We start from the raw sequence: 26899 nt of genomic DNA on the forward strand, positions 1-26899 counted from the left end.
TTGCGTTAGAAACTAGAAATATTTCTAATGAAATGAACACTGGAGCAAATTTCATTTGTAACACATATTAATAAACACTGGTATGGCAAAGACCATGTAGGTGTTTAGAATTTTTTTCTCCTTATTCTTTATACCACTTTGTCCAAATGAGTCTTGAGCAGCTAATCTGCATCAGCAAAACTGTGGGAAGAAACTGTAGAAATCTAAGTTCAAAATTATACAGCATTTTTATTTAACATGTTTACCATGTTGATAGAACAGTTCTCACTGGATTACTTTACTTAATATAATGCTTTTTATAATGATTACATTGAAATTAATTTCATTTATTGGTTACTTTGTATGCAGTAAGTTTATAATCCAGTAAGTACTTTTTCCTTTGAGTCTTACTGTGAGGAGGCATAATTAGGTTAGCTCTTATGTTAATTTAGCAGATGGTTAATAATAATTGGTGATAATGGAAAATACCCTTTGGTTCAGTGGCTAAACTGACACATTTCAATAAGCCCCTTCTCCCCCGTTAGAATGAATTCTGGTGCTAATGTATTAGGACCATGTTTCAGGGCAACATTATCCACTCATATAAGTTTAACTTCTGGATTTTATAATTTAATTATTTAAGTAACTTAAAGTTTTAATTAAAGTTAATCTTGGGAAATAGAATTTAGGAGAATATGATTACTTGTCCTACCTAAAGCATCACTAAATGTATTCTCTGTAGCTCCGAAAGTACAGAAGTTGACTTCATTCATCAAACAGTTTTTAGTCTCTACTAAGTGTCAGGCACTGTGCCCAGGCACTAGGATTACCAAGTGGTAAGTCAAAGGGACATAATTTCTGATGGCATACACTTTGTAGTCTAATGGAGGATAACAAATTACGATAGATTTAGCTGCCATAATAAAGACCCAAAATTAAACTGGCTTAAACAAGACAGAAACCTATTTCTCCCCCAAGTAATATCTAATGTGGCTCTGTACTGTTAGGGACTAGGCTTGTTGCTTTGCTGTCCCTAAGATGTTGCCTTCTTCCATTGTCCAAAACGGCCCATACCACTGTGTCTGCATTCTAGTCAGTACAAATGGAGAAGGGGAGGGCATGCCCTTTGCCTGTTAGAGGATCACTTAGAAGTGGCATACTTTCCTTCTCACATCCCATTGGCCAGACTTAGCCACACCCTGCTGTAGAGGAGCCTGGGAAATGTAGTCTTTGTTCTGGATGGCCTCCAATCTAGCTAAAAATTGGGATTCTGCATCTACAGAGGGAGAGAACAAATATGGAGGAAGAGCCCCTGTAATACAGAGGAAACATGTCAAACTAATCACATAAATCAACCTAAAATTGTAGCCTTGTAAGTCTATGAAGAGATAAAGAGTATATAGGGGGAATTTGATGTAGAGAGGGAAATCAAGGAAGCCCTCTCTGAGAAAGAATTTACAGAAGAGTAAAGCCAGAGGGCATGAGGGCAGTGTGGTGTTATAAGAATGCCAAAATATCATTAAAAATACAATTTATTGCCTAACTTTTAGGTATCTAAACTGACGGCTGTTCATAAATATTTTTCATGTCAAGATAATATTGCATGGTAGTTCTTAGTAGCTTCATTTTGCAAATGAGAAGATTGAAGCTTTAGGGACTTGTCCTAAGGCTGCACAACCAAGGCTTTTAAGCAGTTACATGTGCCAGGCGCTGTGCTAAAACTTTCATTTTCTTGTTTATTCCTTAAAGCAACTCCAAAAGGTAGCTGCTATTATTATTCCTGTTTAGCAGCTGGGAAATGTTAAGGTTTAGATTTGACCAAAGTCATAGAGCTAGCAGATGGCAAAGCCAAAACTGACACTGAGCTGTCTCTGACTCCAGCCCCCATGCTTGCTGCCTTTCTATTGTGCGTGGCCTTCATGCCCATTGCCATGTAGTCTCAGAGGTTGTATTCTTAGAGCTGGATTCAGGCTCAATATGAACTAGACACTTTCTGGTAATTAAAACCATGAAAAAAATGAATTAATGACTTTTTTTTTTTTTCTGAGATGAAGTCTCACTCTGTCACCCAGACTGGAGTGCAGTGGCACCATGTTGGCTGACTGCAACCTCTGCCTCCTCGGTTCAAGTGATTTTCCTGCCTCGGCCTCCTGAGTAGCTGGGATTTATAGACACCTGCCACCACGCCTGGCTAATTTTTGTGTTTTTAGTAGAGACTGCGTTTTACCATGTTGGCTAGGCTGGTCTCAAACTTCTGACTTCAAGTAATCTGCCCGCCTTGGCCTCCCAAAGTGCTGGGATTACAGGCAGGAGCTATCGCGCCTGATCAGAAATTAATGACTTTTTAACTCATAGATGATATTTAAAGAGATGCTTATTGCTCATAGAAAAATTTTAAAACAAAAAATATAAATTATTTGCGTTTTACTTGTGTTTTTAGTATGTGTGTAAAGCACTTCAAGAGTTATATGGTGTTAATTGCTCAGCTGAAGATGTTTTGAACTTGGATTCTAGCACTGATGAAAAATTCAGCCGGCATTTAATATTTCAGCTCCATGATGTGGCATTTAAAGATAATATTCATGTTGGTAAGTACACTGCTTTTTAAAAATCACGGAGTTGTATTCAAAACTCGTATGTTCTTATTCCTCTTAAAATTTTGTGCATACTTATCAAGTTTTATGGTCATTAACTTATCCTAAAAAATGTGATGTGGATTGAGAGCTGTGGCTCACGCCTGCAATTCCAGCACTTTGGGAGGCCATGGTGGGCGGCTCACTTGAGGCTAGGAGTTTGAGACCAGCCTGGCCAAGCTGGCGAAACCCTGTCTCTACTAATTGGCCGGGCATGGTGGTGCATGCCTGTAGTCCCAGCTACTCGGGATGCTGAGGCACAAGGATTGCTTGAACCCAGGAGGCAGAGGTTGCAGTGAGCCAAGATCACACCACTGCACTCCAGCCTAGGCAACAGAGTGAGACCCTGTCTCAATAAAAAAAAAATGGCAATGTGCTTCTTCATGTTTTCAAGATGTTCCCTTAGCTTTAGACCTGTCTTTTTGTTCTAGACACATCAACCTATTCAGGACATCTTTGGCATTTGCATCTCTAATCATAGATACTGGGATGGCCATCCATGTCCAGATAGTGGTTTCTGCTCCAACATGATTTACTTCAGTTTCCTGGAAAGTTCATGAGAGGCCTTTCCATTTCAAGCCTTATCTGCAGTCTCGTTTCTGGATTTCTGACCTTTGCTTCAGCCTTGCTTTGGGGCGTCGGTCCCAGGTCGTATCAAAGATGGCTTGTTTATTATTCCAGGCAGAGCTTCAGGGCTGGGATAATCCTAGATGTGCGAGTCTGAAAGTGAAACCAGATTATTGATGTCAGACCTGGGCCCAGGTGTAAAACACAGTCAGTCCAAAGGACAAACACATAGTTATAATATGGGAACACCATATGAAGGTCTGAATAAAAGCCAAATCCTGAGTGCTTATCAAAGCAGGGGTGGGGCAAGGGTCCAAACAGCAGATGATTGACTGAAGCTCAGGTAACAGGTAATTCGGTTCAGAGCTGCTAGTGTCTTAGAGTTTCACGGCCACCTAGAGTAAAAGGTGTGGACATAGTCACTAAAGCACTGGCATGAAAGCCAGGAACCTGATTTCTGGATAGGGAGAGGTGACCACAGAGACCCAGCGTGCTGTTTTCACAAGGCTCTCGTCACCTGCCTGTTTCCTGGTAGCTCAGCTGGACGTTCCTTCTCGTTCTCTCTCCCTCATCCTGTGAGAAACACATTCACCCGTCCAAACCCAAAGAATGGACTTAGAGGCATGGAGAACAGTGAAAGTGAGACTTTTTTTTTTTTGAGACAGAGTCTCGCTCTGTCGCCCAGGCTGGAGTGCAGTGGCACGTTCTTGGCTCACTGCAACCTCCGCCTCCCAGGTTCAAGTGATTCTCCTGCCTCACCCTCCCGAGTAGCTTGGACTACAGGTGTGTACCACCATGCCCAGCTAAGTTTTTATACTTTTAGTAGAGGCGGAGTTTCACCATGTTAGCCAGGATGGTCTTGATCCCCTGACTTTGTGATCTGCCCGCCTTGGCCTCCCAAAGTGCTGGGATTACAGGCGTGAGCCACCATCCCTGGCCGAAAGTGAGACTTTTAATAACGGCCTTACAAGACTGGGTGTCTGGTAGAGAGGCACATTCAGGGCAGTTACAGCAGGTAATTTATCTCCTAGCACGCAAGTCCCTCCCCCATTTCCTCACTGGCTGAGTACTATGGGCTTAACAATCTTCCCAGACATCACCTAAGTTTCATTATCCCCCTTATAAGCTTATACCCCATCCCCTTCCCCACTTGAGTTTTGATTTCCCAATAACAAACTTTCTTCCTTTTTATGGGCTGACCCCTCCTCTGCATTCTGTTCACTTATTATGACTTTCTAGGTGCATGAGCCGTGTGGTTTGTTACATTTGCAGGCTGGCTGCCAGTACTTAGATTTATCATGGCTTGAAAATGAACCATTTAAAATGTTTTCTCACAATCCCTTAGGTATTAGTAATGGTAGAGTCCATCTTTGACCCTCTTCCCACTCTATCCTCACCCTTGATCAGCCATCATCATGGCTTTGATATGCATCTATGTTGATGACTCTGAAATCTTTATCTTCAGCCCAGATTGTTCTAGACGTCAGACACATCCAGCCAACTGCCTCTAAACACTCCCCACACAGACAGTTCCAACTTGGCATGTCCTGTGCTGAGCTCCTCATCCTTCCCCAGAGTCACATCTTCTCCGTGATGTGTGTATCAGTGAGTGGTGTCACCAGTTACCCAAGTAGACACGTTGGTATCATCCTTGCCTTCTCTGTACCTCTCGCCCTACTTAGCCAGTCAGCTGGCTAGAGTGAGCTGATTGATTCTGCCACCTGTGTGCCTCAAACCCTCCAGTGAGTATTCGCTGCCTTCAGGCAAAAGCATGGATGCCTTAGCTTGCAAAGCGAGGCCCGCTGTGCTCCAGCTTCATCTTCTGACACCCTGCCCTTTGCATTCAGCTCCTATCCTGGGCCACATTTCCTCTAGTCCTTGGGCCTTTGAACTTTTGGATGCTGCTGTCTAAACCATTGTGCCTCCAGATTCACCTGGCCTGTTAGGATTCTGTAGACATTAAGCCATGTGAGAAGCTGTTTCTGTCACATCTCAAACCCTAAGCCTTACTTAGATTAGCGTTCCTCTGGGTTGCAGAGAACGTCCAGGGCTTATTGTGTCAAAGCATTTACCACTTCCTGAGGTCATTTCCTGTTTTCTTTGTCATCTCCTCTATTCTACTTAATGTTTCTCTAGGGCAGGGACTGTTTCTTACTTTTGTATTTCCAGAGCTTAGCCCATAGTAAAAATATCATTATCAATAATATTACTAATATTATTAATATAAGAATAACAACAGCGATTATAAATACAAGTCGGCAGCCTCATCTCCTGCCACCCTGCCCTTTTCATTCAGCTCCTATCATGGGCCACATTTTCTGTAGTGCTTGGTCCTTTGCACTTGCTGATACTGCTGTCTAACACAATGTGGTCTGTTCACCTGGTCCTCTTTAACATTCATGCATTCATTCAGAAGGTATTCATACATACCTTTAGGGACTTGTCCTAAGGCTGCACAGCCAAGGCTTTTTAAGCAGTTACATGTGCCAGGCACTGTGCTAACTCCTTAGTTTCATTTTCTTATTTACTCCTTACAGCAACTCCAAAAGGTAGGTGCTGTTGTTATTCCTGTTTAGCAGCTGGGAAATGTTAAGGTTTAGATTTGACCATAGTCGTAGAGCTGGCGGATGGCAAAGCCAAAACAGACACTGAGCTGTCTCTGACTCCAGCCCCCGTGCTTGCCGCCTTTCTGCAGTGTGTAGTCTTCATGCCCAGTGGTATCTGAATAAATCCCTTCCAGATGATCCAGATGAATGCTTGAATAGTGAGGAGGGACTGCCGCCAGGGTGTGGAGGCAGAGCACCAAACAGGCTGTTTCTTTGCTTGCTGTTTACTGGTCATCGTCTGCTCCATGACTACTAGCCACAGGCCGAAAGCTGAGAATCTCTTGCTCACGAAGAAGGAGAGAATAGAAATTTGTGAGGTACCAGCAGTTTCTGCAACAGGTATCTTCTGAAAGCAGATGACATTCATCTGGGCTTTCAGTAAGATTTCATTGTATATAGTCAAAAGTAAGAAAGGCTTTACAGTCAAAACAGCATAAGCAAAACTATAGAGATAAGAGTGCGTGGCTAATTTGGGGACAGCGAATGGTCTAGTGTGGCTAGAGAGATGTGATCAGGCCTTGTCCTGGGCTGTCACCTCAGCCCCTTTCCCCTAGAATTAGGAGCTGCCAGAGCCAGAGGTGCAGAGAATATGAAGTAATTCAGAATTTTTCCTTGTTTCTTCCCTTAGTGTGTCTTTTGATGACATTTCTAGTTGCTGTCGTCAGCCTTTCAGAAAAGAGAATTCAGTTAAATGTAAGAGATCATAGATCTTGATCTGCCTAAAAATACTCTTCTGCCAGTTTGCTGTCATATGTGAAATTTCTATGACTGACTAGTCTTTTGAGTTATTTCCAGCAAATAAGATAGTTCCTGTCCTCATGAGGGTTGGGGGCAATAAGATCCTGGAAGGGAAGTAGAAAGTAGTGTGGTTTGCTGGACCAGTGTGTTAGCGTTGATGCTGGTGACAGTCATCTTGTCGTGGTCCTGGCCATGGTCGCTCCATGCCAGGGTTCCAAGACCTGTGGCCTCCCTAGCACTGCCATTGCCACCATTTCTGCAACCATGCACTCTCTTCTCTTATTGTCTGGGGTCAAGTAGCTGCAATGTTATGTTTTCAGGAAAATTAGCTTTATCAGTTTAGATTTATATTGCTTTCTTGTCCTTTGATATGTTGTGATTTCTTTTCACTCGGTGTTTACTTTCTCTCCCTCATTCCAGAAGTAATCCATCCTGTACCAGCATATCATTGCAAGGACCAAATGCTTTTGCTTTGATTTTGACATTTAGTGCTTTATAAGAAATTGGATTTGTTTCTTTGAGTAGGGAAGTAATTTTTTTTTTTTTTTTTTTTTTTTTTGTGAGACAAGAGTCTCTGTCACCTAGGCTGGAGTGCAGTGGTATGATCTTGGCTCACTGCAACCTCCACCTCCCAGGTTCAAGCAATTCTCTTGCCTCAGCCTCCAAGTAGCTGGGATTACAGGTGCCCAGCACCACACCTGGCTAATTTTTGTATTTTTAGTAGAGACGCGGTTTCACCATGTTGGCCAGGCTGGTCTCGAACTCCTGACCTCAAGTGATCCGCCCACCTCAGCTTCCCAAAATGCTGGGATTACAGGCGTGAGCCACCGCACCTGGCTGAGTAGGCAAGTAATTAAATCTAATGTGAAGAAAGAAAAATTTGAATTCAGAGCATGCATTTGTTATAATGTAAGGGCCCAAGCCTTTCCGGTAAATAAAGTGAAGAATGAATCTAAACAATAACAGTTCTACAGATTAAAATTAAATTTTTTTACATTATTGCATTTCTTGAGTATTGTTACACATGAAGCAACTTAATAGCCAAATTATTTGATTTCATGGTGTAAATAATATGTCTGAGTTTGAAGAAGTTCTGAATTTTCTTACCAACTTTTCGTGGACAGATAGTACTGCCGTTACTCCGAGTTCTTAGAATAAATGTTGAAGTGCAGTAAATGTATCGAATTGCTTTTGTTGCGGATGTTAGCTCCGAGGCCGAGGCCGTAGTCCATTGTGTGCCCAGTTTGAGGCAGAGGCAGGAGCAGCAGCCTAGGGGCTGACGGCTATGAGAGCCACGGTTTGCAGGGCATGTCGTGGCAGGTAAAGGAGAGAAAATAAGCTCTTGAGAAATTTGCCAGCACCCGACTCCCCAAGATTTCCTCAGTGCTTCTGTCTGTTAGCTGAGCAGCAGTTTCTTCATATAAACCTTCATTCTTCATTATTATTATTATTATTTTTATGATCCCTTAAGGGCACGAGAGCCCTTCCTTCTTTAATCATTGAGTGTGAAGATGAGTCCTCTCAGTATGTATTAATAAGTAGTGTTTTCTTGATGACAGCCTCTTAGGCTCAGGTCCTACCGGCAGCATTGACGCATCTTCTCAAATGAACTTTCCCTTCTAAGATAATTTGTTTACATCTGACACCAGGCTCCCAAGTCAATGGAATTGAAAAGGTAAAAGATTTCACAAAAGGGAGGAAGTCATAGGAGTGGCATATAACGATTTATAGCAACTCGGTTTTTTTTTTTTTTTTTTTTGGTAAGATGGAATCTCGCTCTGTCACCCAGGCTGGAGTGCAGTGGCATGATCTTGGCTCACTGCAAGCTCCGCTTCCTGGGTTCACGCCATTCTCCTGCCTCAGCCTCCCGAGTAGCTGGGACTGTAGGTGCGTACCACCATGCCTGGCTAATTTTTTGTATTTTTAGTAGAGATGGGGTTTCACCATGTTAGCCAGGCTGGTCTCGATCTCCTGACCTCGTGATCCGCCCACCTCGGCCTCCCAAAGTGCTGGGATTACAGGTGTGAGCCACCGCGCCCGGCAGCAACTCAGTTTTGAAACCAGAAATCAAAAAATGGTTTTCTGTGTAAAACTGTCATATGTGGATTCCTGGTTAGACCTTAAGATATGGTGTGTGGAGAAGAAGAATCAGGTGAATCATAATAGCTTTTTTCCTCAGGTAATTTTTTGAGAAAAATTTTGCAGCCTGCTCTTGACTTGCTTGGCACTGAAGATGATGATAGCGCTCCAGAGACAACAGGCCACGGATTTCCCCATTTTTCGGAAGCACCTGCAAGACAAGGATTTTCTTTCAACAAAATGTTCACAGAAAAGGCTACAGAGGAAAGCTGGACATTGAATTCAAAGAAACTGGAGAGGCTGGGGTCAGCTGAGCAAAGCAGTCCTGACCTTTCATTTCTAGTTGTGAAGAATAACATGGGAGAGAAGCATCTTTTTGTAGATCTCGGTAAGTAAGATTGACAGCTGTCTCTATCAGATGGTCCTGGTGCTTTCGTGAGAGACGAGTTGGTGCCCACTCGTCACCGTGCTGGGGATTTTCACTTCCTCCACTGCACAAGTCGCCAGCAGGATGCAACCAGCGAGTTCAGGTGCTGGGAATCTGTGAGGTTTTTCTCCAGAGATCTTAGAGGGGTCCAGGCCGGCCTGAGCTCCAGCAGAGGATGGCTGTGGCTGGCTTCTGCTCTGCATGTCCAGAGGATTCCTCCTGAGGGAGTTTTACAGGGGACAGTTGGACCAGCTTCCTCGAGGACTGCTGAGAGGTTAAGTCAGAGTACAGAAATTTAAAAAACAGACTCGGTATAAAAGCAGTACTCGTGTGGCGCGGTGAGCCTGGGTGTTTTCCTCACTGAAGATCTCAGTGGTAGTGGCAGGGCCCATTTCATCAACTTTCTTGCTATGTTCAAACCAGTGATTTCTTAACCCAGTGTGGCTTTGCTAGGCCCTGGTCTCAGAGCCTGAGGACGTCAGAAGCCCTGGGCTGACAGGACTTGAGCATGATTCAACAACAGGCCAATCGAGACCCTAACACAACAGCTCCCATTGGTGAACTGCACCTCATTTTTATACTGAGGCTCTAGCTTGTGATTTCAAAAGCCATGACGGCAGCAGGTTTTTTCTTTTCCTTTTTTTTTTTTTTTAAGATGGAGTCTCGCTCTGTCACCAGGCTGGAGTGTAGTGGCGCGATCTCAGCTCACTGCAACCGCTGCCTCCCAGGTTCAAATGATTCTTCTCCCTCAGCCTCCTGAGTAGCTGGGATTACAGGCGCGCACCACCACGCCCGGCTAATTTTTGTATTTTTAGTACAGACGGGGTTTCACCATGTTGGCCAGCCTAGTCTCAAACTCCTGACCTCGTGATCCGCCCACCTCAGCCTCCCAAAGTGCTGAGATTACAGGTGTGAGCCACTGCGCCCACCAGACAGCAGCATTTTTGCTGTTGGCTTTGAACACCTCGGAGAGCTTCAGTGTGTAAAGGTTGAGGGAAAGTAGGTTTAAATTATAGGTCAGATTCCCCGGCCAACAGTGGTACTGAGATGAGGGACGTGTTCGTGCTGGATTGCATGTTTTTCTAGCACCTCTGGCAATCAAGCACCAGAATTTGGAAAGACAGAGGAGGGCGAGGTCGAGCAGCCACACGGGCAGAGGCACCTTCTTCAAAGCCTGACAGGTTTTGCTTTATTAGCAGAGTATCGTCTCCGGGTGGGACTAGCCTGCAGTCAGTGAGGGAGAGTGCGTAACCGGAAGTTGATCCAGGGAGAGCGGCAGTGGCCAGTACCTGTCTCTACTTCTTTTTTTTTTTTTTTTTTTTTTTCTTTTTTTTTCTTTTATTGTAATTATTATTATTATTATTATTAATATACTTTAGGTTTTAGGGTACATGTGCCCAATGTGCAGGTAAGTTACATATGTATACATGTGCCATGCTGGTGCGCTGCACCCACCAACTCGTCATCTAGCATTACTCATCTGACAAAGGGCTAATATCCAGAATCTACAATGAACTCCAACAAATTTACAAGAAAAAAACAAACAACCCCATCAAAAAGTGGGCAAAGGACATGAACAGACACTTCTCAAAAGAAGACATTTATGCAGCCAAAAGACACATGAAAAAATGCTCATCATCACTGGTCATCAGAGAAATGCAAATCAAAACCACAATGAGATACCATCTCACACCAGTTAGAATGGCAATCATTAAAAAGTCAGGAAACAACAGGTGCTGGAGAGGATGTGGAGAAATAGGAACACTTTTACACTGTTGGTGGGACTGTAAACTAGTCCAACCATTGTGGAAGTCAGTGTGGCGATTCCTCAGGGATCTAGAACTAGAAATTCCATTCGACCCAGCCATCCCATTACTGGGTATATACCCAAAGGACTATAAATCATGCTGCTATAAAGACCTGTCTCTACTTCTACCCCAGTAGAACACAGTACCCCAGGTCACAGCACACCTAACCTTGAAAGTCAGGCTACCGGACTAGCAAGGAAGCCTCCCTGGTGCTCTTGATACATATGCCTGGATTTACTTACATGTCCAGAGAAGATGGGGAAATCGTTTCCTAAACCATCTTTGGAAAAGTTCAGAGATTTCATAATATATGCTGAAATAAGAAACTTTTTTTGTTGAAGTATGTAACATTTATACAGAAAAATATATAATTAATTACAGAATGAACACCCCTTGTCTCCACACCACCCAAGACAAGAAATAGATTACCAGGACCCCCAACTTCCTCCATCCTCCTTCCAGTCAGGACCCCTCCCTCTGTCCCAGGGGTAACAACTGTTCTGTCCTCTAACACTATGAGTTAGTTTTGCCTGTATTTTTACTGTGTAATTGGAATCATATACAGTTGACTCTTCAGCAATGCAAGGCTTAGGGGAACCAACTTCTCTATGCAGATAAAAATCGGTGTATAACTTTTGACTTCCCAAAAACTTAATTACTGATAGCCTACTCTTGACCGGAAGCCTCATTGATAACATAAGCAGTTGATTAACCATGTTTTGTATACATTTTATATACTGGATTCTTACAGTGAAGTAAGCTAAAGAAAAGAAAATGTTGTTACGAAAATCATAAGAAAGAGGAACTATATTTACAGTACTGTACTGTATTTATCGATACTGTAAGTTTAGGTCATCTGTTTACACGATGAATCGTTCATTTGAAACGGCGACAACAGCAGCTGAGACCTCAGTCTATGTACATGTCAAGCCATTCAGCCTTTTCCTGTAAGGTCATGACATTTCTCTGCTTGGGAGCACCTCCAGCATCACGAATGGCACTTCATATGGTCCCATGGTGTTACTCGAGGTTTACAGTATCGCACTAAACATGATGAAAAATATGCGAGAACTGCAAGGATCACTTTTGACTGTGAAACGCAATTGATTGGTGCGATGACCTGCTCACATGGAGATGATTGGCATCACACTGTGTTGCAAGCAGATACCTGAGCTCACCACAATAGCAAGAGGAGGCGGCTAAGAAATTATTATGGCAGTGGAGTATGGACTGTGGTTAATCTTATGCAGTTATGATTTAATACTCTATCTTTAAAACATTTGTTTAGATTTTTCCCAACTGCGAATGGCATCATGTACAGTCAGCAAGGATGTGCATATGTTTGGATAAATTTTAACTTTTTATAATAGACTTATGTACATTTTATGACAGTAAATGATAACTTAGACTAGCCATCTACATATATTTTATGCATTCGTGACACACTTAACTTTTTCTAATTATTTTTAATTATTTTTTAACATTTTCTAATTTTTTAGGCTATACGGTTCATCTGTGAGTTTTCTCAAATTGTTGTAAGTCCCCCCAAAATTTTCCAGTATCCTTACTGAAAAAAATTTGGCTCATGCCGGTAATCCCAACACTTTAGGGGGCCAAGAAAGGTGGATCGCTTGAGGTCAGGAGTTCAAGACCAGCCTGACCAACATGGTGAAACCCCATCTCTACTAAAAATACAAAAATTAGCCAGGCATGGTGGTGGGCACCTGTAATCCCAGCTACTCCGGAGGCTGAGACATGAGAATCACTTGAACCCGGGAGGCAGAGGTTGCAGTGAGCCGAGATCATACCACTGCACTCCAGCCTGGGCAACAGAGTAAGATTCAGTATCAAATAAAAAAAGAAAAAGAAAATCACATATAAGTGGTGCCATTTAGCTCAAACCCTTGTTGTTCAAGGAACTGTAGTGTGTGTTTGTGGTTGCCTTTGCACCCTTAGTCATGTGTTTGAGGAACATAAGTCATTAAATAGTAGCAGTAGTCTGATTTTATCAGTATTTTCCTGTGTTCAGTGTTTCCTGCATCTTGTTAAAGAAACTTGGCCTTTCCCAAAGTCATGAAGGTATTCTTTTGCTTTTCTTCTTTATCTTCTAAAAACTTCTTGTTTTGCCTTTTATGTTTATGTTTAATTTATTATTTTTTAGAGACAAGGTCTCATTCTGTTGCCCAGGCTGAAGTACAGCGGTACGATCCTGCAGCCTTAAACTCCTGGGCTCAAGCAGTACTCCTGCCTCAGCCTCCCCAGTAGCTAGAACTACAAGTGCATACGACCACACTTTTAAATCAATCTTTTTTCCCTCCCCTCCCCTGCCTTCCCTTCCCCTCCCCTCCCCTCCCCTTCCCTTCTCCTTTCCCTTCCCTTCTCCTTTCCCTTCCCTTCTCCTTTCCCTTCCCTTCCCTTCCCTTCTCCCTCCCCCCTTCCCTTCTCCCTTCCCCCTTCTCTTCTCCCTTCCCTTCTCCCTTCCCCTCCCTTCCCCCTTCTCTTTCCTTTCCCCTTCCCTTCCCTTCTCCCTTCCCCCTTCCTTTCTCCCTTCCCTTCCCCCTTCCCTTCCCTTCCCCCTTCTCTTTCCTTCCCCATTCCCTTCCCCCTTCTCTTTCCTTCCCCCTTCCCTTCCCTTCCCCCTTCTCTTTCCTTCCCCCTTCCCTTCCCCCTTCCCTTCCCTTCCCCTTTCCCTTCCCTTCTCTTCCCCCTTCCCTTCCCTTTCCTTCCCCCTTCCCTTCCCTTTCCTTCCCCCTTCCCTTCCCCTTCCTTCCCCCTTCCCTTCCCTTTCCTTCCCCCTTCCCTTCCCTTTCCTTCCCCCTTCCCTTCCCTTTCCTTCCCCCTTCCCTTCCCTTCCTTTCCCCCGTCCCTTCCCCCTTCCCTTTCCCCTTCCCTTCCCCCTTTCCTACCCCACTCTTTTCCCTTCCCTTCCCCCTTCCCCCTTCCCCCTTCCCTTCCCCTTTTCCTACCCCACTTTTTTCCCTTCCCTTCCCCCTTCCCCCTTCCCTTCCCTTCTCCTCCCCCTTCCCCCTTCCCCTCTCTTCCCCCTTCTCCCTTCCCCCTTCCCCCTTCCCCCTTCTCCCTTCCCCCTTCCCACTTCTCCCTTCTCCCTTCTCCCTTCCCTTCCTCTTTCCCCCTTCCCTTCCCTGCTCCCTTCTCCCTTCCCTTCCTCTTTCCCCCTTCCCTTCCCTACTCCCTTCCCCCTTCCCTTCCCTTTCCCCCTCCCCTTCCCCTTTCCCTTTCCCTTTCCTTTCTGTTTCCACCTCTCTCTCCGTCTCTTTCTGTCTCTTTCTAAGTATCATAGAGCAACACAATTTTCTTATTTGTTTATTTTTTGTAGAGACAGGATCTGCTATGTTGCCCAGGCCTGGAGCAATCCTCCTGCCATGGCCTCCAATAGTGCTGGGATTACAGGCACGAGCCACTGCACCTGGCGTGGCTTTCGTGTTTAGATCTACAGTCCACTTGGAAAGGATTTGCTTACTGGGTGAGGAGGAGTCAAGATTCATTTTTTCATGTGTGGATATCTGGTTGGCTCGGCACTGTTTGTTGAAATGACAGTCCTTAACCTACTGCTCAGTAGTGCTACCTTTGCCATAAATCAGTGGCTGTATATATTTTGGTCTGTTTCTAGACCCTGCTCTGCTTCATTGTTCTATTGATCTATTCCTGTCTAATATAGTTTTATATATTAGATAGGCACCACACTGTCTAATATAGTTTTGTTATAAGTCTTTATATCTAGGAAAAACAATTCCTCCAAATTTGTTCTTTGAAATTTCTTGGTTATTCTTGACCTTTTGTACTTCCATTTAAATTTTAGAGTCAGTTTGCCGGTTTACACAAACAAATCCTGCTAGAATTTTTATTTGGATTGCCTTGAATCTATAGATCAACGTGGGGAGAATTGACAATTTTATAATATTGAGTCTTCCAATCTATGCACATGGCAGGCCCATCTGTTTACTTAGGTATTCTCTAATGTTTCTCTATAATGTTGTATAATTTACTGAATAGAAATCTTATCCGTATTTGCTAGATTTATTCTAGATATTTGTTGGTTTTGGTCCTTCCCTTTTCTCTGGAATTTAGCACTGCACAGCCTCACTGTCTTGGAAGCTCTCTGGTTGTCTCAAACTTTCCAATACCTGGGTCCAGCTTTTCTATCTGTTTCAGTTGCAGAATTGCTGCAGAATAATCGGTTTGCTGTTTCAGAATGTGGCATTCCTCCATGCTGACTGCAGTTTATTTTAATTTATATAGTGCTTTAATTTTATTTTGTTTACAGCTATATATAGAAAATAATTATTTTTTTATTAATGCTATATAAAAATTTAATATTTGCTGACTATAAAACTAATAACAGAAAACATGCTTTCATATTGTTTTATCAATTTTTGATGTAGGAGTTTATACAAGAAATAGAAACTTTCGGCTATATAAATCATCAAAAATAGGAAAGCGTGTGGCTTTGGAAATTACTGAAGATAACAAATTTTTTCCTATACAGTCAAAAGATGTTTCTGACGAATATCAATATTTTCTCTCTTCTTTGGTCAGCAATGTCAGGTATGTAGTAGCAGCATCAAACCATTTTGTATTCATGAATATTTATTAAACAGTGAATGGCGTTGTATATTACTAAAATGTAAATCATCTAAATTCATTCTACCTTAAGAAAAAGTCAGTTCTTACAGCTTTTTTTTTTTTTTTTTTTTTGATACAGAGTCTCCTTCTGTCACCCAGACTGGAGTGCAGTGGCGCTATTTCGGCTCACTGCAAGCTCTGCCTCCCGGGTTCATGCCATTCTCCTGCCTCAGTCTCCCAAGTAGCTGGGACTATAGGCACCTGCCACCACACCTGGCTAATTTTTGTATTTTTAGTAGAGATGGGGTTTCACCACGTTAGCCAGGCTTGTCTTGAACTCCTGACTTCAGGTGATCCGCCCACTTCGGCCTCCCAAAGTGCTGGGATTACAGGTGTGAGCCACCGTGCCCAGCCAGTTCTTACAGTTCTAAGTTAACTTTTCTCTTTTCTCCATTAGCTAAAAGATAATGGTAAAACGTATATTTGAACACTTAATTTCCTCTATATAACTTTTTAGGATTATATTTAGTATATTTTCCAATTTTTCTAAAATGATTATCATTTCTGTAAAGAAGAAAACAATACTACTGGTATTTCATTTGGAAATATTTTACTATTAAAATGTCTCATTTTCTTTTCATGTATGCACATACATATAATTTGTATAGCTCCTTTAATCAAAAAATATTCTGGGATTATTATTTAAATGATTGTCATTTGTTTTTTCTACTTGATTTTATGAATATTTGTTAAGAATTTGCCAACAATTAATTGTAAATGAAACTTCTAATGCCTATGTAAATTTCCATTATATTGACACTCTGGAATTTATTGTGAGTTCTATTGTTGAACCTTTAGGTTCCCATGTTTTGATCATTTTTTAAAAGTATTAATGTTGGCTAGGCACAGTAGCACGTGCCTGTAGTCCCAGCTACCCAGGAGGCTGAGGTAGGAGGATCACTTGAGCCCAGGAGTTCAAAGCTGCAGTGAGCTATGAATGCACCACTGCACTCCAGCCTGGGTGACAGGGTGAGACCCCATTGCTAAAAACTAAAATAAATAAATAAATAAAAATAAAATCTGTGAAAGTCATCTTTCAACAGAAATGCTATAGTAAGTCTTCATTTGATGTTGATAAGTTATTGGAAACTGAACTTTAAACAAAGTGATGTATGATGAATCCAGTTGTTTTTTCTCATCCATGTTATAATGCAGTGGTCCCTGAGTCACAGACCAGTGGTCTGTGGTTAGGAACTGGACCCCACAGCAGGAGGTGAGCAGTAGGCAAGCCAGCGAGCAATACCACCTTCCCACCTCAGCTCCGCCTCCTGCCAGATCTGCAGTGGCATTAGATTCTTATAGGAGTGCAAACCCTGTTGTGAACTGTGCATGGGAGGGATCTAGGTTGCACACTCCTTATGAGAATCTAATGCCTGATGATCTGAGGTGGAACAGTTTCAGCCTGAAACTAGCCCACCTTGCCCCTGCCCAACCCATGGAAAGACTGTCTTCCAGGAAACCGATCTCTGGTGCCAGAAAGGTTGGGGATTGCCATTATAAGGAAATGATGTTGAACAAAACAACATTATTCAAAGACCTGCTAGATGTCATTTCTCTTAGAGTTGTTTCCAAGAATCTATCCATGGCATTAAGTGAGGACTTACTGTATTTGCCTTCATTCCCCGTTTTTCTAGGCTGGCAACTTTTTTAGTCCAAAACATGGTTAAGGTTCAGACTAAATTACCATCAACTTGCCATAATTCTTTTCCTTTTGCCTTTCTAAATAGAATTTTTTTTTTTGGAGACAGTCTTGCTCTGTGGCCCAGGCTGGAGTGCAGTGGTGCAATCTCAGCTCACTGCAACCTCTGCCTCACAGGTTCAAGCGATTCTCCTGCCTCAGCCTCCCAAATAGCTGGGACTACAGGTGCGTGCCACCACACCCAGATAATTTTTGTATTTTTAGTAGAGACAGGGTTTCCCCATGTTGGGCAGGCTGGTCTCGAACTCCTGACCTCAAGTGATCTGCCCACCTTGGCCTCCCAAAGTGCTGGGATTACAGGTGTGAGCCACTGTGCCCGGCCACTTAAATATAATTTTAAGGAAAAATTCTCTAGAAATTAATTTTAGTAATTGTCTAAAATACATTGCTGTAGGGATAGTTGTATCAGGTTATACAGTTAACAGCTGTTACCCAGGAGGGTGGAAGATGGATTGTTTTTCTTCATATATATATATATATATATTTGTACTCTTTGAGTTCTTTTAATAACATGTCTCAGAAGTAAGGTCTGAGTTTCCTACTTTTAAATGGAAGTGATACTAACACCTATCTTATGGAGTTGTCGAGAGGATTTAAAAAGTTAAAACTGCACATAAAACATTTACAGCTGTGCCCAGCCTATGACATCTGCTCAGTGAATGTTGTTGGTAGCAGTAGTAGTATCCAAGATTCTGAAAGTGCGAAGTGCCATAGCAGGAGTGTAAAAATTGTGTAATTCCTGCCACCGCCGTTGGCACCAGAATAAGGTCACATTCTTTCTGCCACGTATGGAGAGGTGCGAAAAGCAACATTGTTAGTTCTAGCTCATACGGGAAAAGCAACTACAGCCTGAAGTGCAGGTAATCTCCCAATTACCCAATCTCATTTCTTTCGCAGTTTAAATGTGAATCTTACAGAGGTGGAGGGTTCTTCTACTGAATACAGTTACCTTGTCTTTTGTGTATTCCAAGTAAATACCAGGTATTTTACTTCTTGAAATAAAGGCTAAATCCTTTATGGTTATGAATGTACCTTTTCTTTCCGTTAATTTTAATCTGTTTTTCCCTTTGCTCTCACCCCTGCTTCTTTCTTCATTTCTTCCTATAAGTCACACCTCTAAAATTGTTGTAACAAAAAATTCAAAGGCTCTTTATGTTTGGTGAATAGAGTTATACAGTCGTCTCCTGGTGTCTGTGGGTGATTATTATTCCAAGACCCCTGTGGATACAAAAATCTGCAGATATAAAAGGATGTACTATTTTCACATAACCCACACACATCCTCCCTATATAATACTGTAAATCCTTCTAGATTACCTATACCTAATATAGTGCACATGCTATATAGTTGTTATACTATATTGTTTTTAATTTGTATTATTTTTATTGTTACTTTTATTGTTTTTTTATTTTTTATTTTCACTTATTTACTTATCTTTTTGAGATGGAATCTCACTCTGTCACCCAGGCTGGAGTGCAGTGGTGCAATCTCAGCTCACTGCAACCTCCGCCTCCTGGGTTCAAGCAGTTCTTCTGTCTCAGCCTCCCATGTAGCTGGAATTACAGGCGCTTGCCACCATGCCCGGCTAATTTTTGTATTTTTAGTAGACAGGGTTTCACTGTGTTGGCCAGGCTGGTCTCAAACTCCTGACCTCAAGTGATTGGCCCATCTCAGCCTCCCAAAGTCCTGGGATTATAGGCGTGAGCCACTGCGTCTGGCCTATTTTTATTGTTTTTTAAAAAACATACTTTTGATCTGCGGTTGGTTGAATCCGCAGATATGAAACCATGGACACAGGGCTTCAGCAGTGCTAGAGTGCCCTGATCCATTCTGTAATTAAGGATAGTATTGTAAGTAATCACCAACCTACTCTTTTAAAAAGAATTATTTTCTTTAATTGACAAATCATATTTTTTTATATGTGTAGGGTTTGTGGTTTTGTGGGCAAATGTGGCATAAATGTCCTAGAACAATTATCTGCTGAACAAAGGATTTTAATGAGGAACTATTAGGAATTCAGTGTTCTTTCTGTAGTCAGGCCTTGTTAGTTCCAGTGTAATGGTGTTTTGTTTCTTTTACCTATTTCTTCTTCAGGTTCTCAGATACTTTACGAATTCTTACATGTGACCCATCTCAGAATAAACAAAAAGGAGTTGGATATTTTAACAGTATCGGCACTTCAGGTAAATTTTTTGATGTTTATTTTTATTTTTGAGACAGCATCTCTCTTTGTCACCCAGGCTGGAGTACAGTGGTGCGATCTCGGCTCACTGCAGCCTCCTCCTCCCGGCTCAAGCCATCTCCTGCCTCAGCCTCCGGAGTAGTTGGGTTTACAGGTGTGCACCACCACACCCAGATAATTTTTGCATTTTTAGTAGAGATGAGATTTCACCATGTTGCCCAGGCTGGTCTCGAACTTCTGGGCTCAAACGATCTGTCTGCCTCAGCCTCCCAAAGTGCTGGGGTTACAGGTACAAGACACTGCACCCAGCTACTTCAGGTAATTTTTAAAAAATAATTTCCTATCAAAATGTGAGGATACAGAATCTGTTTTGCCTTTAAAATCTTCAATGTTAAGTATTCATAATCACTGATCTTTCAAAAACTACCTCTATCCAGGCACAGTGGCTCACACCTGTAATTCCAGCACTTTGGGAGGCTGAGGCGGGAGGATCACTTGAACCTAGGAGTTAGAGACAATCCTGAGCAACTTAGCAAAACCCTATCTCTGCAAAAAATTCAAAAATTAGCCAGGAATTGTGGTGCATGCCTGTAGTCCCAGCCACTCAGGAGGCTGAGGCAGGAGGATCTCTTGAGGCCAGGAGGTTGAAGCTACAGTGAGTCTTGATGGTGCCATTGCACTCCAGCCTGGGCAGCAGAATCAGACCCTGTCTCAACCAATCAATTAATCAATTAATCAATCAGTAATCTACTTCAGGGTTTCTCAAATGGAAAAAGTATGAGAAAGATGTTTATTAAGAAGTATTATTCACTGGGGGTGGCTCATGCCTCTAATCCTAGCACTTTGGGAGGCCGAGTTGGGCAGATCACCTGAGTTCAGGAGTTTGAGAACAGCCTGGCCAAGATGGTGAAACCACTAAAAATATAAAAATTAGCAGGACGTGGTGGCAGGTACCTGTAATCCCAGCTACTCAGGAGACTGAGGAGGAGAATCGCTTGAACCTGGGAGGCGGAGGTTGCAGTGAGCTGAGATCGTGCCGTTGCACTCCAGCATGGGCAACAAGAGTGAGACTCCATCTCAAAAAAAAAAAAAAAAAAGTATTCTTCACTAATTTTCATTTTATGGTGTTTTTCAAAAACTACAAAAATAATGTAGCTTAACAAAATGAAAATGTAAAGTTCTTTTCCACTCTTCTGTCCATGATCAAAGGCAGGTAACCACTGCAATCATTTGCTATTTAACCTAGAAGAGCTTTTCCTGTATTTCCTATATAGAGAGAGAGATCTTCCTCAGTCTTTTAATGGTTGTATAGTTTTTCATGGTACAGCTCTGTCATAACTTACCCATTCCTCTACTGAAGAACAGAGTGTTTTTTTCAGATTTCTTACATAAACCCTCCAGTAAACATTTTTATACACATATTTTCGTATATTGTTATTTATAATAGCAAAAAACTGACAGCAATCTAAATGTACAACAAAATTGAATTGGTTATATACTATGAAATCCTCTAGCTGTTAAATTTAAATTTATGAAGCCTGTATAATGTGGAAAACACCCATTTGTGATGTTAAAAGAAAAACTAGTCTCTAAAATTATGTGTATGGTATGATTACAAGCTTACTTTAAAATATGGATAACATTTTCTTACGTTTATTTTCTTCTGTCTTATATGTATTTATAGACATTGATTTAGAGTCTGCTTCTCATTTCCACATTAATATATTTTCCAATATTTCTCCAATTATATATATTATTTTAGTAAGTGAAACATAAACTTCATTTAAAGCAAACTAGATTCTTGTCCTTAAAAATTAAATGATACTGGCTGGGTATGGTGGCTCACGCCTGTAATCCCAGCACTTTGGGAGGCCAAGGCAGGCGGATCATGAGGTCAGCAGTTCGAGACCAGCCTGACCAATGTAGTGAAACCCCGTCTCTATTAAAAATAAAAAATTAGCAAGGCATGGTGTTGCACGCCTGTAATCCCAGCTACTCAGGAGGCTGAGGCAGGAGAATCGCTTGAACCCAGAAGGCCGAGTTTGCAGTGAGCCGAGATCACGCCACTGCACTCCAGCCTGGGCGACGGAGCGAGACTCCGTCTCAAGAAAAAAAAAAATTAAATGATATTTAAAATAGGTCATTCTAAATTACTACAGTAGCTTTTTAGATAGAAAATATAATTGGATTGTCAGTACCTTCCAGCTAAAGGTCTCAGGGCACACACCTGTAGCAGGTCAGCTGAGTGTATTGCCAGGAAAGCAATGGTGAGCACACACCACGGGGAACTTCAGTAAAGTGGGGCATCTTGGGAAGAGGGCTTTGGAAAGGACCAGTAGGATTGGATTTGGGCTTGGAATGGGTGGTTTGGGGGAGTATACCAGGAAGCTTGGGGTTTGTTCTGAGTTGGGTGTTGTTAGGGACAATTCTAGGACTGGTTTTCTTAGTAAAGCTTAACTGAAAGGAAATCAGAATAGAAATTAACACTGTAATTTGTTAAAAAACACAAAAAACAGCAGTTGCTTATGTTACCTGGGATGGGGGTGTTTGGTCATTTTTGTGGTTTGGAAGATGTTCCTGTTTTGCCTGTGTTGGGACATGATTACAGAGTGGTTATCTGTGCCTTGAGTCCTCATGACCACAGGGGCCTTATCTGTTGTTGAAGTTCTGTGAGATTGCCTGTGTTCACAGGAGAATGCCCGGGCTGAGGTAGGCGTGCCAGGCTAGCGCATGGCAACACCAAGGCCTGGCTGATGGAGCTAGGCCTGTTCTGGACGTGAGGGACTGCCTTTCTCTTTGCCAAAATTAAGACAGCAGTTGAAATTATTTCAAACGCTTTTTATGAAATTAGTTAACATTTGACCTAATTGAGAGGTTTGAATTTTACCTGCTTCTTTGTAGTGTCACAAACATGAATTGACTGAAATTGCAAAAAGTGAGGGAAGGCTGAGAGATTGCAAAACCCATAATTGTACTCAACAACATTTAATCAAAACGTAACTTCTCAACTTTCAGCTATTGTAATTTATAAACCATTCTCTCTGTTGCAGTAGAAACCATTGAAGGTTTTCAGTGTTCTCCCTATCCTGAAGTTGATCATTTTGTTCTTTCTTTGGTGAATAAAGATGGCATTAAAGGAGGTAAAGTTAATCTCATCCTTTGTTAACTGTTAATATGATACAGTGATAGTAGCTTTAGAAACATTATTTGCATTTTAGGAATTCGGCGTTGGAACTACTTTTTCCCAGAAGAATTACTGGTTTATGATATTTGTAAATATCGGTGGTGTGAAAACATTGGAAGAGCCCATAAGAGTAATAATATAATGTAAGTAATATTAATGATTTGTGTGTATTTAACCAATATTATATTTTAAATGTTTATAACTTTTAAATAAAGTTGAGAATATGAAAACTATTTTGTTTTAAAAATAAATTTAGTTGTATTAAATTTCTTTTTTTTTTTCCAAGACTAAATCTTGCTCTGTCACCCAGGCTGGAGTGCAGTGGCGCGATTGCGGCTCACTGCAACCTCCCCCTCCCGGGTTCTAGCAATTCTCCTGCCTCAGCCTCCTAAGTAGCTGGGATTACAGGTGCCTGCCACCACACCCAGCTAATTTTTGTATTTTTAGTAGAGACAAGGTTTCACCATGTTGGCCAGGCTGGTCTTGAACTCCTGACCTTGTGATCCCCCCGCCTCAACCTCCCAAAGTGCTGGGATTACAGGTGTGAGCCACTGCACTCGGCTGTTGTATTAAATTTCAATTTGTTGTATATGGTTAGCATTACATAATATTTAATTTAAATGTTGTGATTATTGCATTGCTCCTAGCATGTCAGCTTTATGGGTACTTTCTTTGCTAAGATAACCCCTTAGTATATCTGGAGAGGACAAAGGTGGGGTTGAGTAGGGCTGGGAGAAGGCCGTGGGTGGGGAGCAGTGAGGGTGGGAAGCATGCCTCTCCTTCCTATTGCCGTTGGCCCTTGCCACATTATGGACTCCACGTTGAAAGTGCACAGGTTTGGGCAAGAAGGGATCTCCTCAGTTAGTGTTAAGAGCTGGAGCTAGGATTGTGTTAACTCGTTCAAGACACAGCCTGGTATTGAAGGAACTAGTATCTGTTGAATGCTTGCTATATATGCCAGACCCTGTTTTAGAGATGTTCTTTAAAATGCCCATAGGAAGAGGAGGGAAAGTAAAGGATGAAGTAAAGCCAGAAATAGAACTTTAAAACATAAAAGGATGTGATTAGAATAGAGATAAATAGATACCCAGTAGTTATCAGTTATGATGTGAGAAATTTTGCTGTTTTTTATTTCATGCCAGAGCAACTCCCGTATCCTCAAGCATATGCGGCCTGTGTGCTGGACATGGGGAAATGATCGGGAAGCTCTTGCTGGGAAGCTGGAAACACATTGGGTAGCATGGTTCAGTGCCATACTTGATATACTTAGATTAATTCAGTTTAAAAAAAGCTTGCAAAAACTATATGCTCAATACACAAAGCTATAACGTAGAAAACACGAAGGAGATACAGTGCCACAGCCGAGGCGTAACTGCAGCTATCAGTTGACGTATCTTCTGTTCTTTTCTCTATGCATATTAACTTACCAAAAAATCATTATCACATGGTGATCATAACACCTTGTATTATGTCTCCATAATCTATTCTGTTTTTTAACTGTGGAATATATCATACATACAAAAGTATAGATAACACACTTTGTTTTATTTTCTGAGATGGAATCTCACTCCGTTGCCCAGGCTGGAGTGCACTGGCATGATCTCAGCTCACTGCAACCTCTGCTTCCTTGATTCAAGTGATTCTCCTGCCTTAGCCTCCCAAGTAGCTGGGATTACAAGTGTGTGCTACCATGCCTGGTTAATTTTTGTAATTTTAGTAGAGACGGGGTTTCACCATGTTGGCTGGGCTGGTCTCAAACTCCTGACCTCAAGTGATCTGCCCGCCTTGGCCTCCCAAAGTGCTGGGATTACAGGTGTGAGCCACCGCACCCAGCCGATCACACACTTTTATACACACATTTTAAAGACTAAAGTGACCACCTGTCATATCTGCCACCCACCTTAAGAACCAGAACCTGATCAAACCTCAGAAGCACCTGTGGGCCCAACCCCAATTTCCTTCTCTCTCTGGCCCTCAGAGATGGTAGCCAGTATCCTGATTTTGTGTTCATCTTTTCCTTGCTTTTATGATTTCTCCCATATATGTTCATATCTCTAAACAATATACTGTTTTCTTTTTTTCTTTTTTGAGACAGAGTTTCGCTCTTGTCGCCCAGGCTGGGGTGCAATCGCACGATCCTGGCTCACTGCAACTTCTGTCTCCCGGGTTCAAGCAATTCTCCTGCCTCAGCCTCCTGAGTAGCTGGGATTACAGGGGTGCACCACCATGCCCAGCTAATTTTTTGTATTTTTAGTAGAGACGGAGTTTCTGCATGTTGGTCAGGCTGGTCTCAAACTCCCGACCTCAGGTGATCTGCCTGCCTTGGCTTCCCAAAGTGCTGGGATTACAGGCATGAGCCACCGTGCCTGACCAGGAACAATAGAGTGTTTTCTTTTGCTTGTTTTCAAATTGCATCCTTTCCCTTGCCTTGCGGTAGCATATCTGTGATTTTCACCCACGTTGCAGCATGTGGCTGTTGCTTATTTGTGTCATTATTGTGCAGCATGCCATGTATATAAATGTAAATATGCCACAGTTTACCTGTTTTCCCACAGTGGACATTTGGGTTGCTATTAGAAACCATGGGAACCTTCTTGTACATATCACCTAGTATACACGTGCTAGAGTTTCTCAAAGCGGACTTGCTGTGTCATGGAATATGTACATAGTTAATTTTACTGGATCATAAATTGTTTTCCCAAATGGGTGTGCCAGTTTATAGTCCTGCCAGCAGTGTTTTGAGATTTTTCTACTGTTCCATATTCTCACCAACACTTTAGTATCGTTAGGATTAAAAAATTGGTTTTGCTCATCTGGCAGATATAAAACAATACTGTAGTTTTCTTGGGAATTTCCCTGATTACTAATGAAGTTGAGGATTGGATAATCAAATTACATCCACACAAATCAGAAATCTTGCCCAGTATCAAGCTTTACTAATAATGTAGGAATACAAGGAATGAAAAGGCACAAATGGGGTAGAGCAAGGCCCAGGGCATCTGGCCCGGCTCCCCTGGCCCTTCCTGCTCTTTCTGACTCAGGTGGAAACCCGAGGCAGGAGTGGGCAATCCGTGCACACAGCAGGAGGCACCAAGGTTGTGAATCACCTGCATTTTACACTCAAGTTGCATAGCCGGGTGACATTTCCAGAAAGCATGCCTCATAATGCATTGATTCCAGACTTATTTACCAAATGCAATTCTAAAGTCAGAAATGTCCTACAAAGAGCATTCTGTAGGTAAGGGCTGAACTCCTAGCATTTGGTCCAGAAGTTCCCAGATTTTCTTGGTTCATGGTTCCCCTGGTGTCTGTTTTTTTCACATTTTCTCTGAGGCTGAAAGAAATGACCAAGCTCTGGTAATGAATTTCAAACAACTTGGTAAGTGTTTATGTCCGAACAGTTTAGTAGCAGTTTGAATAATAGTATCCATAAACTTAAAAAAAAAACAAAAAACTTTTATTTCATTCTTAAATACTATTACTTATTAATGGGATGTATACTCTCCATTTTTTCATTTTTTTGAGACAGGGTCTCGCCCTGTCGCCCAGGCTTGAGTGCAGTGGCTCACTGCAGCCTCGATCTCCTGGGCTTGAGCCATCTTCCTGCTTCAGCCTCTCGAGTAGTTTAGACTACAGGTGTACCACCGTGGCTGGTTAATTTTTAAATTTTTTGTAGATGGGGTCTCCCTCTGTTGTCCAGATTGGCCTTGAACTCCAGCCCTCAAGCTACCCTCCCACCTCAGCCTCCCAAAATGCTGGGATTACAGGTGTGAACCACCTCGCCAGGCCTATGTATGCACTGTTAAACCCTGGAATCAGATTAGACCCCACACTCCCCAACTCATACCTTGTTCTCCATTGATGTTAATGGTGTTTTTTTTGTTTGTTTGTTTTGGGGGATGGAGTCTTGCTCTGTCACCCAGGCTGGAGTGCAGTGGTGCGATCTCCGCTCACTGCAACCTCCACCTCCTGGGTTCAAGCAATTCTTCTGCCTCAGCCCCCCGAGTAGCTGGGATTACAGGTGCCCTCCACCACGCCTGGCTAATTTTTTTTTTTTGTATTTTTATTAGAGATGGGGTTTCACCATGTTGGCCAGGCTGGTCTCGAACTCCTGACCTTGTGATCCACCCACCTTGGCCTCCCAAAGTGCTGGGATTACAGGTGTGAGCCACCACGCCTGGCCTGATGTTAATGGTGCTTTTTATTACAACCACACTCCAAAGCCCAGCTCTACAAAGATGGAGCATAAATGAATGAAGTGCAGTTTCACATTGAACATGTGAACTGCAAGCAAGGAGTTTTCTGATTGCTCAAGAAATGTCAAGTATCACTGTGTTTTCTAGAAATATTTCA

The 26899-nt window shown here is 42.3% G+C and overlaps 1 protein-coding gene across 33 annotated transcripts in view; it reads left to right on the forward strand.

Annotated features, from left to right (window-relative positions):
• PRIMPOL (primase and DNA directed polymerase) overlaps positions 1 to 26899 on the forward strand; it is a 45833-nt gene that overhangs the window by 13756 nt on the left and 5178 nt on the right. For 10 of the 33 annotated variants that reach the window (XR_008501967.2, XM_054484124.2, XM_063664348.1 and 7 more), the window contains 7 exons: positions 2420 to 2567; positions 8703 to 8990; positions 15241 to 15403; positions 18078 to 18161; positions 19275 to 19363; positions 22413 to 22502; positions 22581 to 22689. Coding sequence is in view for 32 of the 33 variants with exons in the window: in XM_054484124.2 (XP_054340099.1) it covers positions 2420 to 2567; positions 8703 to 8990; positions 15241 to 15403; positions 18078 to 18161; positions 19275 to 19363; positions 22413 to 22502; positions 22581 to 22689 (971 nt within the window). In the remaining variant the exon portion in view is untranslated. The remainder of the gene's footprint in view (positions 1 to 2419; positions 2568 to 8702; positions 8991 to 15240; positions 15404 to 18077; positions 18162 to 19274; positions 19364 to 22412; positions 22503 to 22580; positions 22690 to 26899) is intronic. The other 23 variants (XM_063664351.1, XM_063664354.1, XM_063664352.1 and 20 more) reach the window with 7 other exon arrangements.

The sequence above is a fragment of the Pongo pygmaeus genome, chromosome 3 (genome assembly GCF_028885625.2).
Source record: "Pongo pygmaeus isolate AG05252 chromosome 3, NHGRI_mPonPyg2-v2.0_pri, whole genome shotgun sequence".
NCBI lineage: Eukaryota > Metazoa > Chordata > Mammalia > Primates > Hominidae > Pongo > Pongo pygmaeus.